This window comes from Eulemur rufifrons, chromosome 6 (assembly GCF_041146395.1).
Source record: "Eulemur rufifrons isolate Redbay chromosome 6, OSU_ERuf_1, whole genome shotgun sequence".
Lineage (NCBI taxonomy): Eukaryota > Metazoa > Chordata > Mammalia > Primates > Lemuridae > Eulemur > Eulemur rufifrons.
Genome location: NC_090988.1, coordinates 21,063,576 through 21,078,403, shown reverse-complemented (window position 1 = coordinate 21,078,403; position 14,828 = coordinate 21,063,576). Strand labels below are relative to the sequence as shown.

Here is a 14,828-nt window from a genome sequence, read left to right as displayed (position 1 = left end):
AAGGAGGTGCTACTCTGAAATGAAGGTTCTGGAATCTTCCCTATCCATACGTACCCACAAACACAACTGCGTAAGCTCCCATCTCTTCCTGAACAGAGATCACTGGATGAGGTAAAGGCTTTTCCTCAAGGTCCAAAGGAAAGACAGGAAAGAGCCAGAGTTAGGTTGAGAAAGGAGAAGAAAGAGCACATGAAATGGAGTGGAATTGCTAAGCACTCGGTCAACATACACAGGAATTAATGAATACTTGAATAAAAAAAAGAAATTAGTAAGTGAATGTGTTCTGTCTTCCCCCACTAACCTGACCTTCATAGTTCACACTCATGGTTTATATGTCTCCCAATTCACATATTTTTCACAAATCAGTAGGAAAAGGCAAGGAAATCTGGAGCAATGTCTGAAAGGATGCCTCCTGACCTATCATGGCTTACACATACATGACACACCTGTATTCAGGAAGCAAAGTATCAAACACACAATTGTAGCCCAGGACAGTACAAGCAGACAGCATTTCCAAGTTTGCGTACTATTTGCCATTGTGCTCTAAAAGCAGCAGGAGCCTACAATTTGAAAAAGCATCCCATTTGCTTCAAAATAGCATGAAAGAGGGGCGCGTGGGTGCAGGTGTGGATGAAACAAGATTGTGCAAGTGGATAATTTTTGATGCTGAATGATGCGATCAATATGAGATTTGTTTATACCGTTTGCTCGACTTTTGTATGTGTTTGAAATTTTCTCTAATAAAACATAAAAGAAAAAAGAGCATTCCAGACGATTCCACGGGCCTCTCTCCTCCTTCACGTCACTGATAATCCTGGTACACCAGACTGCTTAGGTGTTGAGACGGCAGTCAGATAAAGGCAAGACCCTCCTTTCTCAGGAGAGGCTTCCTCCCTGAGGGAATGCCTCTGCTTTCCCTTCATATCTGCCACGCGGTGTGTAGCAGATCAAAATAAGAACAGGGGTGAACACATTAGTCAGACATTTATGACTTCAATGTAAGAAATCTCGGTTTTCTTCTGTGTCTTGCCATAAAGACTAACCCTCACTTACATGCCGTGTCACCAGTGTGCTGGAGCAGGGCAAAAGAAATCACTGCTGCAGTGTGTGGACAAGAACATGAAATGTCCCAGTCCCAGCTGCCTGGCTCCAGCTGGGTCTGTTGTTTACCTGCTGGGGGACCTTGGCAAGTTACCTAATGTGTATCACACAGTGGCAGTGTAAAAATTAAATATGGATAAAGTATCTAGCCAAAAGTCTGACGTTTAGCTGCACTCAGTAAATGCAAATTATTTCCTTTCCTGTCAGAACTCGCTACTTGGCAGCAGCAACAAACAAGAATGGAAGCTGGTATGATTGCCAGCTATTTATAGCTGCTGTCCCAGCAGAAGCAGGAACCTGGGGAGGACATATTCTGGGTTTGGGTAGGTTCCCTGGATTAAGGAATTTTTTTTTTTTTTTTTTTGAGACAGACTCTTGCTCTATTGCCCAGGCTAGAGTGAGTGCCATGGCGACAGCCTAGCTCACAGCAACCTCAAACTCCTGGGCTTAAGCGATCCTACTGCCTCAGCCTCCCGAATAGCTGGGACTACAAGCATGCGCCACCATGCCCAGCTAATTTTTCTATATATATATATTTTTAGTTGTTCAGATAATTTCTTTCTGTTTTTAGTAGAGACGGGGTCTCGCTCTTGCTCAGGCTGGTCTCAAACTCCTGACCTCGAGCGATCCATCTGCCTCGGCCTCCCAGAGTGCTAGGATTACAGGCTTGAGCCACCGCTTTGGTCTTTTGTTTACAAAAATATTAAATGATAAATTTATAAAATACATAGATAAGCACAATAAGGAAGTAAAAACTACTCATAATCCAACCACAAAAATAACTATGGTTAACATTTTGTGGTATACACACACATACATGCATGCATTTTCAATGAAAGTGAAATTGCAGTCTATATATTCCATATACTGTTTTGTCACCTGCTTTTCTCACTTAACATATCAAAAACATTTTTCATGCCACTGAAATTTCTTCTACAGTATCACTTTAAAATAGCTGCCTAGTAGTAACCAGAATTTAACAATTATTAGTATTTCAAAGAACATTTTCATACATTTTTGTATATATTCATGATAAATTAGGCAAATTTCCTGAAGACAAGGTACTGCGTTAAAGTATGCATATATATAAAAATATAAAACATGAAGTCCTATTGCCCTCCCAAAAGATTATATCAATGTATATTCCTAGAACATCATTCTTGTGATCTCAGAACTGCGGGATGATTTTAACTTTATGAATTTACTCATTAAATGTATATTGGTGCCTTACTGTATGGCTTTTTTGTCTCTCATGGGGACCCTCCCCCAGAATCCACACCCACATCTGATCTCAGACACACCCCCAAACCCAAACATTGCCAATTCCCGACACCTGCTTCAGCTGCTGCCCAGAAAACTGAAACAAGAACCCTCTCCAAATGTGAAAGATCTTCCACTCAAGCCTTTGAAAAGTGGTCTCTGCTAACCAGTCCCTGAGCCACCCGTCCTGCTCTTCTCTCTACCTCTGTGGTGGGAGCCACTATGCCCTGGAGTTGCCATGGGAAAGTCCAGCTCGGGGGGCTGCTCCTCTCTCTCCTTGGCTGGCTCTGCTCATGTGTCACCACCGTCTTGCCGCAGTGGAAGACTCTTACTCTGGAACTGATCGAAATGGAGACCTGGATGATGGGGCTGTGGCAGGTCTGCGTGAATCAGGAGGAAGTTGCCACTGTGTGCAAGGCCTTTGAGTCCTTCTTGTCCCTGCCCCCGGAGCTCCAGGTAGCCCGCATCGCCATGGTGGCCTCCCACGGGCTCGGCCTATTGGGGTTTCTGCTGTCCGGCTCTGGGTCTGAATGCTTCCAGATTCACAGGATCAGATGGGTATCCAAGAGGCGGCTTTGCCTCCTGGGAGGGACTTTGGAGGTCTCAGCTTCAGCAACTACTCTCTTTCCAGTCTCCTGGGTGGCCCACGCCACAATCCAAGACTTCTGGGATGACAGCGTCCCTGAGATTGTACCTCGGTGGGAGTTTGGAGATGCCCTCTTCCTAGGCTGGGCTGCTGGTACTTTTCTAGCTCTTGGTGGGCTACTCCTCATCTTCTCAATCTGCCTGGAAAAAGAAGACGTGCCTTCTCCCACAGCGCCCCCCTCCTGTGCTCCAGTGGAGGAGTCAGACAGCTCCTTCCACCTCACACCAAGACCTGGGAACCTGGTCATCTAGGACTGCCTTCTGCCAAGGAATCTCTGGAAAAAAGGAATGTCAGTAGAATCCTTTCTCTTCCATATCCTTCCTCACTCTATACTTGTTTGCCTCATTTTGGCGGGGTTGGTCACTGTCCCAGGTGTCAAGGGTATGATTATCTTGGTGATATGGTGGTCCTTGTTTCAGAATGAAAAATCAGGGCACAGTGTCTAACAAACATGTCCTTCTGACTTGAGATTTTATTTGTATAAAAATTGTTTCAAACTCATAACATTAATTATATACTTGATTCTTTTACTACTAAGGAAAAATATATACAAAATTGTATCCATGAAAATCTAGTGTGCGCCGGGTGCAGTGGCTCATGCCTGGAATCCTAGCACTCTGGGAGGCTGAGGCGGGCGGATTGTTTGAGCTCAGGAGTTCGAGACCAGCCTGAGCAAGAGCGTAACCTCCGTCTCTACTAAAAAATAGAAAGAAATTAGCTGAACAACTAAAAATATATAGAAAAAATTAACTGGGCATGGTGGCACATGCCTGTAGTCCCAGTTACTCGGGAGGCTGAGGCAGGAGGATAGCTTGAGCCCAGGAGTTTGAGGTTGCTGTGAGCTAGGCTGACACCACGGCACTCTAGACTGGGCAACACAGTGAGACTCTGTCTCAAAAAAAAAAAAAAAGGAAAGAAAGAAAGAAAGAAAAGAAAGGAAAAGAAAAGAAAAGAAAATCTAGTGTGAAGGGCACACACTGTATGTATAGCTAGAAAAGTTTATGAAGGTGCCTTGGCAAAGGAAAATGAATTATTGGCCCAGAACAGCACCTTAGGGTAGGAATCCTCCTTACACCCATTTTCAACCTCAGGTATGCAATTTAAAAGGAAGCTTCCCAATATACTTTTGCTGTTTTGTAGATGCTTAATATCCCAAGGGGGAGACACAGTCTCGTTTGTGCTCCGTTAGGAGGCTCTGAGTCATCTGGTCTGTGTGCCCCACCTGAAGGGAACAGTCTGAGGGAGTGGGTGACCAACCCTGCTGGTTTGCTGGGACTCAGTACTTTCAGTGCTAAAACCAGGAAAGTCCCAAGCAAACCTGGACAAATTGGTTCTTTTAGAGTGGCTGTGTCCAAGTCCTGCCCAATGTGAGTGTGTGGAAAGAATTATCTCCTCAGAAATGTCTTTTACCATGTGCAAAATCCCGGTATAAACCCCTTAAATTTTAACCCAAACGTCAGCAGACCTACCCAGGCTGTGGCTACAAATAAAGTCCCATTTATTTCAAATAAACAATCCTCATTCCTCTGCTTGCTCCTCCTGCACGGGCAGGCGCTCTACACCCCATCCCAGGTCTTCCTCCGGCACTTCTGCAAGTCCTCAGGGAGGAGCCTCACATTGCTCAGAAACCTGTCTGTCAGCTGCAATTGTCCCGCAATATCCACCCTGTTCCCCTCACTACCACCTGTCCCCTACTCCTGTCATCAGTTGAAGAAGCATCATCATTGACCCTGCCGGCAATGCCCATGGGAGAGCAGCTAAGGGGGATGGCTCCCAATGTCCCCAAATAGGTCACTTGTCTAGGCTCAGGGGCATGCTGGGTTCCTGGAAGCACTGGTAGACTCCTCCCTCTCCAAGCTGGTGCTCTGCTTTTCCAGCTTAGCTCTGAGACCTCACAACACCCCTCACCTGCTGATACAAAAGCCCTGACATCACGAGATAACCACCCCACTCAACAAGAAGATGAACATTCTGGCACCAGAATAAACAAATTTGCCAGAGGAGCCCGGGCCAGCTCCCTCCTTAGAAGATTACCATTTTGCCCTGAGGAAATGGAGTCTGCACAGGTACGACTTCATCTTCTGCAGCTTCTCCCTTCTTACCCACAGTAGGATTCTCTAGGAGTCACAGTTTCTCTAGAAAACTCTTTTTTCTTTTACATATGTTCTTTTGTGCATGTCCATTTGACACACACAAATCCAGATGACCCATAGGTAAATACAGCTCTGAGTGAGTAGAAGGGGGAAGTTTGCATCAGAGTTGTACCCTGGCCTTCTTTGTCTGGTAAGTCAGAACACTGCTTCCCGTGCCCATTTTATTAACATCAGCTATCCCTTCTTAGTAAAGTTTCAAAGCTCTTTGGGCCAAGTGTCAATCAGGGGTGAGACTCAAATATCCAAATGTTTTCTTGACCCCACAGTATCTACAAGAGGGAACCACTTCATCATTCATCCATCTGATCGTGTATTCACTCATTTAATAAATATTTTTGAGCACTTTCCACATGTCAGGCACTGCGCTGGTTCCTAGAACAGTAAGTAAGATAAATGCACCCCTGCCCCTCATTCAGACAAATAGGGGAGACAGATATTAATATAAAATCACTCAAATAAATGTAAAGTGTAACTGTGACAAACTTTACAACTCTGGAAAGGTCCACGGTTCTGGAAGATCATGCAGTAGGAGGGATTTCACCGAGTCAGGGAGTCATGGATGGGTACCCTAAAGAACTGATAACTGGCTAAAATGTAAAGAGTGGAAAGCAGTGGTAGACGAAGAGTGGGGAGAAAGATGTGTAAGGTGAGGCTCCAAGCAGGAAAGAGCCAGACCTTGCAGGGCAAGGAATGTCTATTCTCAGGACAGCAGGGAGCCAAGCATGTGGCCCAGGAGGAGGAGCTTAGCCCCAATCCACCACAGCAGTAACTTGTGCTCCCTTTTCTAATGACTTGTCCCTGTGCAATTTCTCTGTCACATAGTTGTGCAGGGTTTAAGAGTTTACAAAGCACTTTTACTTCTCTTGGTAGTTTTATTTAACATATCTTAAAAGGTTTTTAGATTGGGAGAGTAGATATTATTTGTTTTGCTACTGAGGAAATCAAGATTCAGAGAACTTAGGCAACATGTCCATGGTGAGCCATTAGCTGAGGCAGGACTCAAACCCAGGGTTTTGACGCCACGGCAGTCTCTCTTCACCTCATCCTGTTGCCTCCTGGGATGGCTCGCCTAGACAGTCCACCAGGCCAAAGGAAACGAACAGTAGCACTGAAGTAGATGGAAAAACCAGCGACCCAGAAAGAAAACCCTCCTTTGTGCTTCTGTTGAGGTTCAAACAGGGTCTTTGTTGCCTGGCGGCGCACCTGCTCCCGCTAGTGGTTTGCAGCCCTCATCCTAATCCCACATGTGCAGGCGCTGATGATATTTTTCCATCAGCATGTGATCGTGGCTTCCTCTGAAAAGAAATAGACACAAACTAAAGATTTGTTAGGAAAACACTGTCGTGGCTCACGCCTGTAATCCTAGCACTCTGGGAGGCCAAGGTGGGTGGATCATTTGAACTCAGGAGTTCGAGACCAGCCTGAGCAAGAGCGAGACCCCGTCTCTACTGAAAATAGAAAGAAATTAGATGGACAACTAAAAAAAAAAATATGTACATATATATAAATTAGCCGGGCATGGTGGCACATGCCTGTAGTCCCAGCTACTTGGGAGGCTGAGGCAGGAGGATTGCTTGAGCCCAGGAGTTTGAGGTTGCTGTGAGCTAGGCTGACACCACGGCACTCTAGCCTGCGCAACAGAGTGAGACTCTGTCTCAAAAAAAAAAAAAAAAAAAAGAAAAGAAAAGAAAAGAAAAGAAAAGACTGTCTTCCCAACTTTCTTTGTAAGGGACACAAGACATTTTTTTTTAACATGGGTGTGAGTGAGGAGTGTTGATGACACGTTGACAACAGCACGTCAGCCCCACAGGTGAATGTGATCTGCATTCCAGGGAGAATCGCTTTTAGAGAAAGAGTCTGAGGAAGGAGACACGGTTCACCTAAAACTGCCACTGTTTTTATCCATCTGCTTTGAAGGGGAAATTAATGAGAAGTAAAAACAGAACGAATTAAATCTTAGCTTCAGCACAGCCTTTTCTCATATAGATCTGTGGCAAATTATTCTAACATTGAAAACTTTTCTTTATTGTGGTTATACATGGAGAGGTGTGTCGTCATATATACTAGAAACAGAAAGGGACATGAATCAACCAATATCTCAAGTCAAAAGCTTTTATTATGTGCAAAGCATTGTAAGAAAATAACTCAGTCTAGCCTGGGCAACAGAGCGAGACCCTGTCTCCAAAAACAAAATAAAATAAAAAATGAAATGAAATGAATAACAGAGACTCACCAAATTTGATGCAGTTAGAATCTGAGCAGCTCAGTGCTACCTTCTCCACCAGCCAGTCTTTGGGTCTAGAAATTTCACAGTTAGCAGGTAAGGCATTCCAGAAGGTCCCTATTAAAATATTCATCTGTTATGTTTCTGAGCCTCTGAACTAGCTCTAGCAAAAGTCCTAAGGGAATCTGATGTGGGTTAGATACATTTGGGATGGGAGGGAAGGCAGAAGTGATTTCATGAGCTTGAATGTGTCTTACAGCCAGCATTAGGACAAGACCGAACTCAAGCAGGATAATGGTTGCAGGCATTGGCCTCTAATAGGGAACTGAAAGAAGCTGGAGTTCATCTTCCACTATATTAATGGATGGATTTATTTTTTTTAAGCCAGTAGTTTTTCTCATGACCGATCTACATTTATAAGATGTGAAAGGAGGCCGGGCGCGGTGGCTCACGCCTGTAATCCTAGCACTCTGGGAGGCCGAGGCAGGTGGATTGCTCGAGGTCAGGAGTTCAAGACCAGCCTGAGCAAGAGTGAGACCCCGTCTCTACTAAAAAAATAGAAAGAAATTATATGGACAACTAAAATATATATATACAAAAAAATTAGCCGGGCATGGTGGCGCATGCCTGTAGTCCCAGCTACTAGGGAGGCTGAGGCAGTAGGATCGCCTGAGCCCAGGAGTCTGAGGTTGCTGTGAGCTAGACTGACGCCACGGCACTCACTCTAGTCCGGGCAACAGAGTGAGACTCTGTCTCAAAAAAAAAAAAAAAAAAAAATAAGATGTGAAAGGGACTTTTCTGTTGCCCAGAATTTTGAATAAAGACTCAAAGCCCCACCCCATGGATGGGGGATATTTGCCTCATACTCTAAAAAGATGAACTCAACACATTGCTGCTAAGAGGTGTCAGCCTTAACACCCAATAAGCCTAAGGAGAGAAGCAACCAGCTTCATTAGCAGAGGTCCCTGGAAGGGAATGCATAACAGTCGAGAGCATTATGATGTTCCCTGCCCTTCCCGGTGAGAAATGGATGCAGATGGATCTCAGGAAAACCACTCACAGATCAGTTGTTCCCGGGAGAGAAAGCCGGGATCAGCACACACCGTCTCATCCCTGCTGAGCTGCAAAAATTCCGTGGGCCCACTCCTGCTGCCACGAGGATGGAGCCCAAGAAAGTTCTTGGGAAAACCTGACTTGAGTTGCAGAGGGTAGAGGTGGATATCTGATCACCACTGGAGCAGCCTGAAGGCGGAAGGCTGGCTGGAGCAGGACAGCACAGCACCTGCTCTTCTGCCTTTTACTGGGGCAAGGTGGGGAGCGTCCCATACCCACATGGATGCTGGGGAAGGCAATCTGGGTGACACTGTCCCAGAGCACCATTGGAAGGGGTGAATAACTAGGGCAGGAGAAGAGAGGGATGGTAAGAGGGTAGCCAGAAAAAGCCATCAGGGAATGGAGTGTGGAGGTTTTCTACAGAGATCTCTGAAGAGCTCATAAAATGCCCCATACAAGAGCTAATAATTGGATTCCTGCCCTGACAAAAGATATTGGATCAAGATAGTATTATAAATGACAAGTATTTTAAAAAGTAAAAAATGTCCTTTGCTTTCTTCTCCCATAAACTTTCGTCCCCCAGGCTCTAGAGGAACCAAGTTGGAGGTGAGAAGGGTGAATAGAGGAGGAGAGGTGAAAGAAATCTGATGGCTCCTTCCTACAGCCAGTGCCTGGACTTCGGGGCACAGCCTGAACAAAGGACAGGGAAAAACACTAAAACAAGTGCACGAGGGTGAATTTGGATTTAGACTGGTCTGAACTCTTTAATACATGAAAATAATTGTTTTCATTCTCATACATAACAATAAAGCTATGAGATTTTGAGATACTATCAAGAGGCAAGGAAGGGAAACCCAAAAGATCATTTTTTTATTTAGTTATTTATTTTTTTGAGACAGAGTCTCATTCTGTTGCCTGGGCTAGAGTGCCATGGTGTCAGCCTAGCTCACAGCAACCTCAAACTCCTGGGCTCAAACGATGCTTCTGCCTCAGCCTTCCAAGTAGCTGAGACTACAGGCAGGCACCTCCACATCCGGCTAATTTTTTCCATTTTTAGTAGAGACAGGGTATCGCTCTTGCTCAAGCTGGTTGCAAACTCCTGAACTCAAGCTATCCTCCCACCTAAGCCTCCAACAATGCTAGGCGAAAAGATCATTTTGAAGGTAACAATGAAAACAAAAATAAAGCTGTTTGACTCACTGTACCCTATCAAGGTCAGGCCATTCAATTAAATGATTAAAGAAAAATACATCTAAAACAAGGAAAGAATGAGATCTGAGATCTCATTTTTATATCAAGCATAATCCCCAATCCCTTCAACAGTAGTCAGATTGGCTAATATGAACACACCCACTTGCCAGAGGCCCATAACTCCCTGGATACCCACATTATGTCCCAATTATTTAGAACCCACCTGTGGGCCCTATGCAGGCCAGGACAATCCTTAAAATTCTTGCCCCATGACAAATTTCTTTATAAGAACTGCATCCGGAGCTCTACTTTACACTGAGTCATTGCTACATCCATTCTCTTCTTTAACCCTTAAAACACAACTACAAGGTATTGTCCTGTTTTATAGACAGGAAAACAGGTTCAGCCAGTGTTGGAACTCAGATGTGTCAGATTCCAATAACAATATTCTTTCCGTGGAACCACATCTTATAAGAGACACATTGATTCAGCAGTGATTTATAAATCAGGAGAGCTGCAGAGCTGCTTACCTCCTGAGTGAGCTTTGGCTATCCTTTAAGTAGAGACGGTCACGATGACTTTGTGAATGACCGCACTACTTTCAGGTCATCACTGGGGATTCTGTCCTTGCTGTTAAAATCTAAATGCTAATTGGGGAAGATCATCTTTGGCATGCAATGATACCTCTGGATCACCAGCAGGCCTCTGGAGAGAAAACTGGCCATCCCTCCATGAATACTATTAACACCAGGACCAGCACACATTTAATCTCAAAGCTCACTACTGGCGGGGTCCGAGCACCACTTTTGTGCCAGCTTATCAATGCCAAGTTATATAAATTTTTTAGACAGTTCCTACCCCCTACTTGTCCTCAAAGTTAATATTCCTATTCATTAACTACCACAGTTTCTTGTCTGGCTGACAGAGCAGGGACCACCTAGGCTTATCTTATTTTGAAAAGAGAAGAGACCAGGTCTCTGTCCTGTTGCACCCATGCCTTGAACAGATTCTATTCCCCTCTCTCTAAATGACCAATCAACTAACACAACAAGGAGGTGGAGGGGTCCCCAAAACTAGCCAACAACCTAATGGGCGATGGAGCAAAACAGTGTGCTGAAACGAAGACACAGAAGTGTCCTTAAAATATCTCTTAAGACAGTTATACTCTGTCCTGCAGGAGATTAATGTGTCAGTTTATTATTTCTTTAACAACTTAAAAATGAACATAGAGAATTTTTTTAAAGGCCAAGGAAAAAGTAATGCAATGAGTAAATAACTGACAAGTTGAATTTGTGAGAAAATCTTAAGAAACTGATGTGTTTATGGTTAATAAAGGAAAAATTAATTATGTAGAAAACGATCTGTTTTTCTGTATCTCCTCAAGTTTAACATAAAAAAATTGCAGAAAATAAAATACATTAATTCAAAAAGTAGGAAGCCTTTAAATTGTCATTGAAGGAGGTTCTATAGACTTTTTATAAAACCATACATACAATTCAGGGCATTGATGGCAATGTAAAAACCGTTTTCTTAATAGGCATAAAAGTTCTATGCATGAATGAGTCTCAACTGTGACTGCATATCAGAATCATCTGTGATCCTTTTTAAATTACAAAATCACCCAGGGCCCAGCCCAAATCTAACAACTCAGTATCTGTAGGGTTGAGCCCTGGCAGCTGTGTTTTTAAAGTGACACAGCTGGTTCCGGATTGGCAGCCAAGGTTAAGAACAACTACTGAAGAGCTTTGTATTTAAAAAAACAGGAAAAAAAAACTTACAAAAGAGGAAAATAAAGCAAAAGATGATTCTTTGAAAAGACTAATTAATAACATCCTAAAAATATTGACCAAAAAGAAAAGCAAGCAGGTGTAGTGGCTCACGCCACTAATCTTAGTACTTTGGAAGGCTGAGGTGGGAGGATCACTTGAGGCCAGGAGTTCAAGACCAGCCTGAGCAAATTAGCAAGACCCTGTCTCTACAAAAAAGGTTTAAAAATTGGGTGGGTGTGGTGGCACACATCTGTAGTCCCAGCTACTCGGGAGGCTGAGACGGAAGAATCGCTTGAGCCCAGGAGTTCAAGGTTATAGTGAGCTATGTTTGTGGCACTGCATCCTGGGTGACAGAGCAAGACCTTGTCTCTAAAAAATAAATAAATAAACTTTTAAAAATTTAAAAAAGAAAAAAAGTAAGAAGATACAAGTCACCCAGTATCGGTAATGAAAGAGAAATATCACTATAGATCCTAGAGTCGTGAAAAAGTCACAAGATGCTATTATAAACTTCCTGTCCATAAGTTTTGAATTTTAGATTGAATGTTCAAATTTCTAATAATTCTCCAAAACTGACACAAGAGGATTTAACCAAAAAAATCTAAAAACCCTACATATATATATATAAAGAAAACTAGATCCATAATTAAAACCATTCCCATAAAACACATAAACAACGATAGCAATCCCAGGCTCAGATGGCTTCAATGATGAATTCTTCCAAAATTAAGGAAAAAATAATCCTATTTTATCCAAACTATTCCAGAACATAGAAAACAAGGGACCACTTGCCAACTCATTCAATAAAGCCAGAATAATCTTGATACCAAAACTTTGACAAGCACATAAGAAATGAAAATGACAGGAGTCTATATGACTAGTTATAAAGAATATTTGATCCCCTCTCCCTGAATAGAAAAGCAGGGGTCAACATTTATATTTTGAGTCTTGAGCTGTTTATACAGATGCTGTAACTCTTGAATTAAGTTGAGGCAGAGAAGTTGGAAAGATGGTATTGCGGGGAGGGACACGAGGCAGCAGGAAGGTGTTTGGTGATGCGAGGATTCCTACCTTACCAACCTTGCAGCTCTACAAAAGCACTACCAAGACCACCACTGGGGAGATGGTTCTCATTGTTCCTGCTTGACTGTGGTCTTTCTGGATTTTAGGAACTTGGGTTACTCAATACAAAACTTGGGGATACCAGTGTGACTTTGTGCTTCACCTCTTGGGATAAAGTAAATATTTCTTTACAAAAGAATTCATATCCTTAATATTTAAAAAGTTATTTTATTTTAAAAACATCCATTAACACATGACTTCCAGAAGCAGTTTGTTTCTCCAAGATTCCTCATATTATAAATAATAGGCCCTCTGTTAATACTTGTGAGTTGATCGAGTTCATTTAGTTTGCAGAGTGAAGTGCACCTATCAACTTTCTTTTGCTCCCAAGTGCACTCTGAGAAGTAAAACGCTCTAGGAAGTGAAACAAGGATTGAATGGGTGCTGACTATGTGTGCCAACCTTCTCAACTGATTGATAATGCTGACCTTGGGCAAGTCACTCCTTTCAATGCCTCAGTTCCCCATCTGTCAAATGGGGGTAATAATAGTGACCTACCTCGCAGAGGTGTTGTGAGGCATTGCAAATCAAAGTGGATAGAATACTTTAGGGTCCTCTGTGGAGGATTCCTTGAGCTGAAGTTTAAGCCTGACACAGGCTTTAGTCCTCGCTGAGCTGTCTCCAAGATTGGAACTACTTAGTGATCTCGGCAAATTCTCTGCCCCCCACCCCTCATCAAAGCTGCTAGTTCCGATGTTGACGGTGTTTTCGTGAATGCTGGAATCTTACTAGTCCAGACTTACTTAGGACGTTATGGAGGAAGGCACTTTTAGTATTTTCTATGTCTTGCCTTCACAAAGAGAGGCTATTTCAGACCCAAGAGCACTGGATTAGGGAGTCATGAGGCAGGGATGCTACTGCTTGTTCCTCTCTGTAGGTTGGGAATTAGGGTCCTATTCCCCATGGGTTTGCAGCAGACTCAAAACTGTCTCAGGAGCAAAGCAACCCTCAATGGTTTTGATTTATGTCATTGCTTATCACTCCCCAGCCTGATCCCTGGAAGCTGGGTCACTGCACCCTTTTGTGGTATCTATACTCCACTTCCTCACAGGGACCAGCTGGTTCAATAAGTGTGACCACCTCCTCATCCCCCACCAAAAAAGAGCTACTTTGGAAATTTTTTTTTTCTTCTAGAAATATGTGTAACACTCAGAATTGGGCATCTATTTTTAAAGCTTTATCCAATTTACTGTATTCAGCATCTGTCATCTCTCTCAGTGTCCACAGTCTAAACTTAACCTTGACTTTTTTCCCGCTGGTTTGAGAAAACTTTGGACACTATTTGCCCAGGTATGCATTCAAGGGCCTTATCTTTCCTTTCCATCTCAGTTTAGGGGCTCAACAAGCTCCTTTTCCCAATAGGGCTCTTTCTCCTTTCCCTCTCCTTGGCCCTAGATTTGTAATCCATGAAAAAGCACAAGGTCCTGGCCCCTCACGGTCACATTCTGGTTCTCTGTGTTTTGTGGACTCGGCTCCCACTGTTCACCCAGCACTGGCGGTACCAGACGGTTCTGTGGAATCCTGGAGGATGGAGGGAGCACAGTCTGCCACACTGCCAAGTAGCCAGGAGTTGACTCACCCGTGGCCCGCTGGCTCTCCCACCGTTTCCCGCAGGATGGGATCTAAGAGACTCAAGAGGCTGGGTTTCTTTCAGCACTCTCTATCCTGAGCAGCAACACACATCATACTTTGTAGCCAGATTTCTGGATGAAAGTGAAAAATTGAATTCTCTATGGATTTTTAGGTTTGTGGGGGAGTTTTGGTTCTGTTTCTTGGTTTTATTTCAGTCAAACATGTCTGCTTTTGATTTTTTTTAAAGAGTAAGTGATCTATATATATGTTCACCTTTTAAATGTAAATATTTAAAAGTAGGCATTTATGTGTTTCCATAACTGACATCTGATGCAGACCTCATTCTCTCCCCCTCTTCCACCCTCCTCTTTTCCCCTTTCCATAATCTTGTACTGGTTCTAATAAATGGTTGCTTTTCAAAACAAAAAAAAAAGGAAATGAAAATGAAAGGCTAATTTCTTTCATGAATATACATGCAAAAATCCTAAACAAAATATGACAAAATTCACCCACATATAAAAAATATCATGATCAAATTAAGTTTATTCTGACAATGCATGATATATTTAACATTTGAAATCAATAAATGTAATTCACACATTAACAGAAGAAAAAGACCTATGTAATCATCTCAATATATATAAAAATGGTAAAATTCAAGTTAAAAAAAAACTCTTAGCAAACTAGGAATAGAAAGGGTCTTTTTTATGTAATAAGTAGAAATTACAACAAACCTA

At 43.0% G+C, this 14,828-nt stretch overlaps 1 protein-coding gene across 1 annotated transcript; it reads left to right on the top strand.

Annotated features, from left to right (window-relative positions):
- The first annotated feature begins 2,583 nt into the window (after positions 1–2,583).
- On the top strand, positions 2,584–3,258 carry CLDN25 (claudin 25). Its single transcript, XM_069468902.1, has one exon. It carries the CDS (start codon positions 2,584–2,586, stop codon positions 3,256–3,258), a length of 675 nt encoding a protein of 224 aa, XP_069325003.1.
- Positions 3,259–14,828: the final 11,570 nt, after the last annotated feature.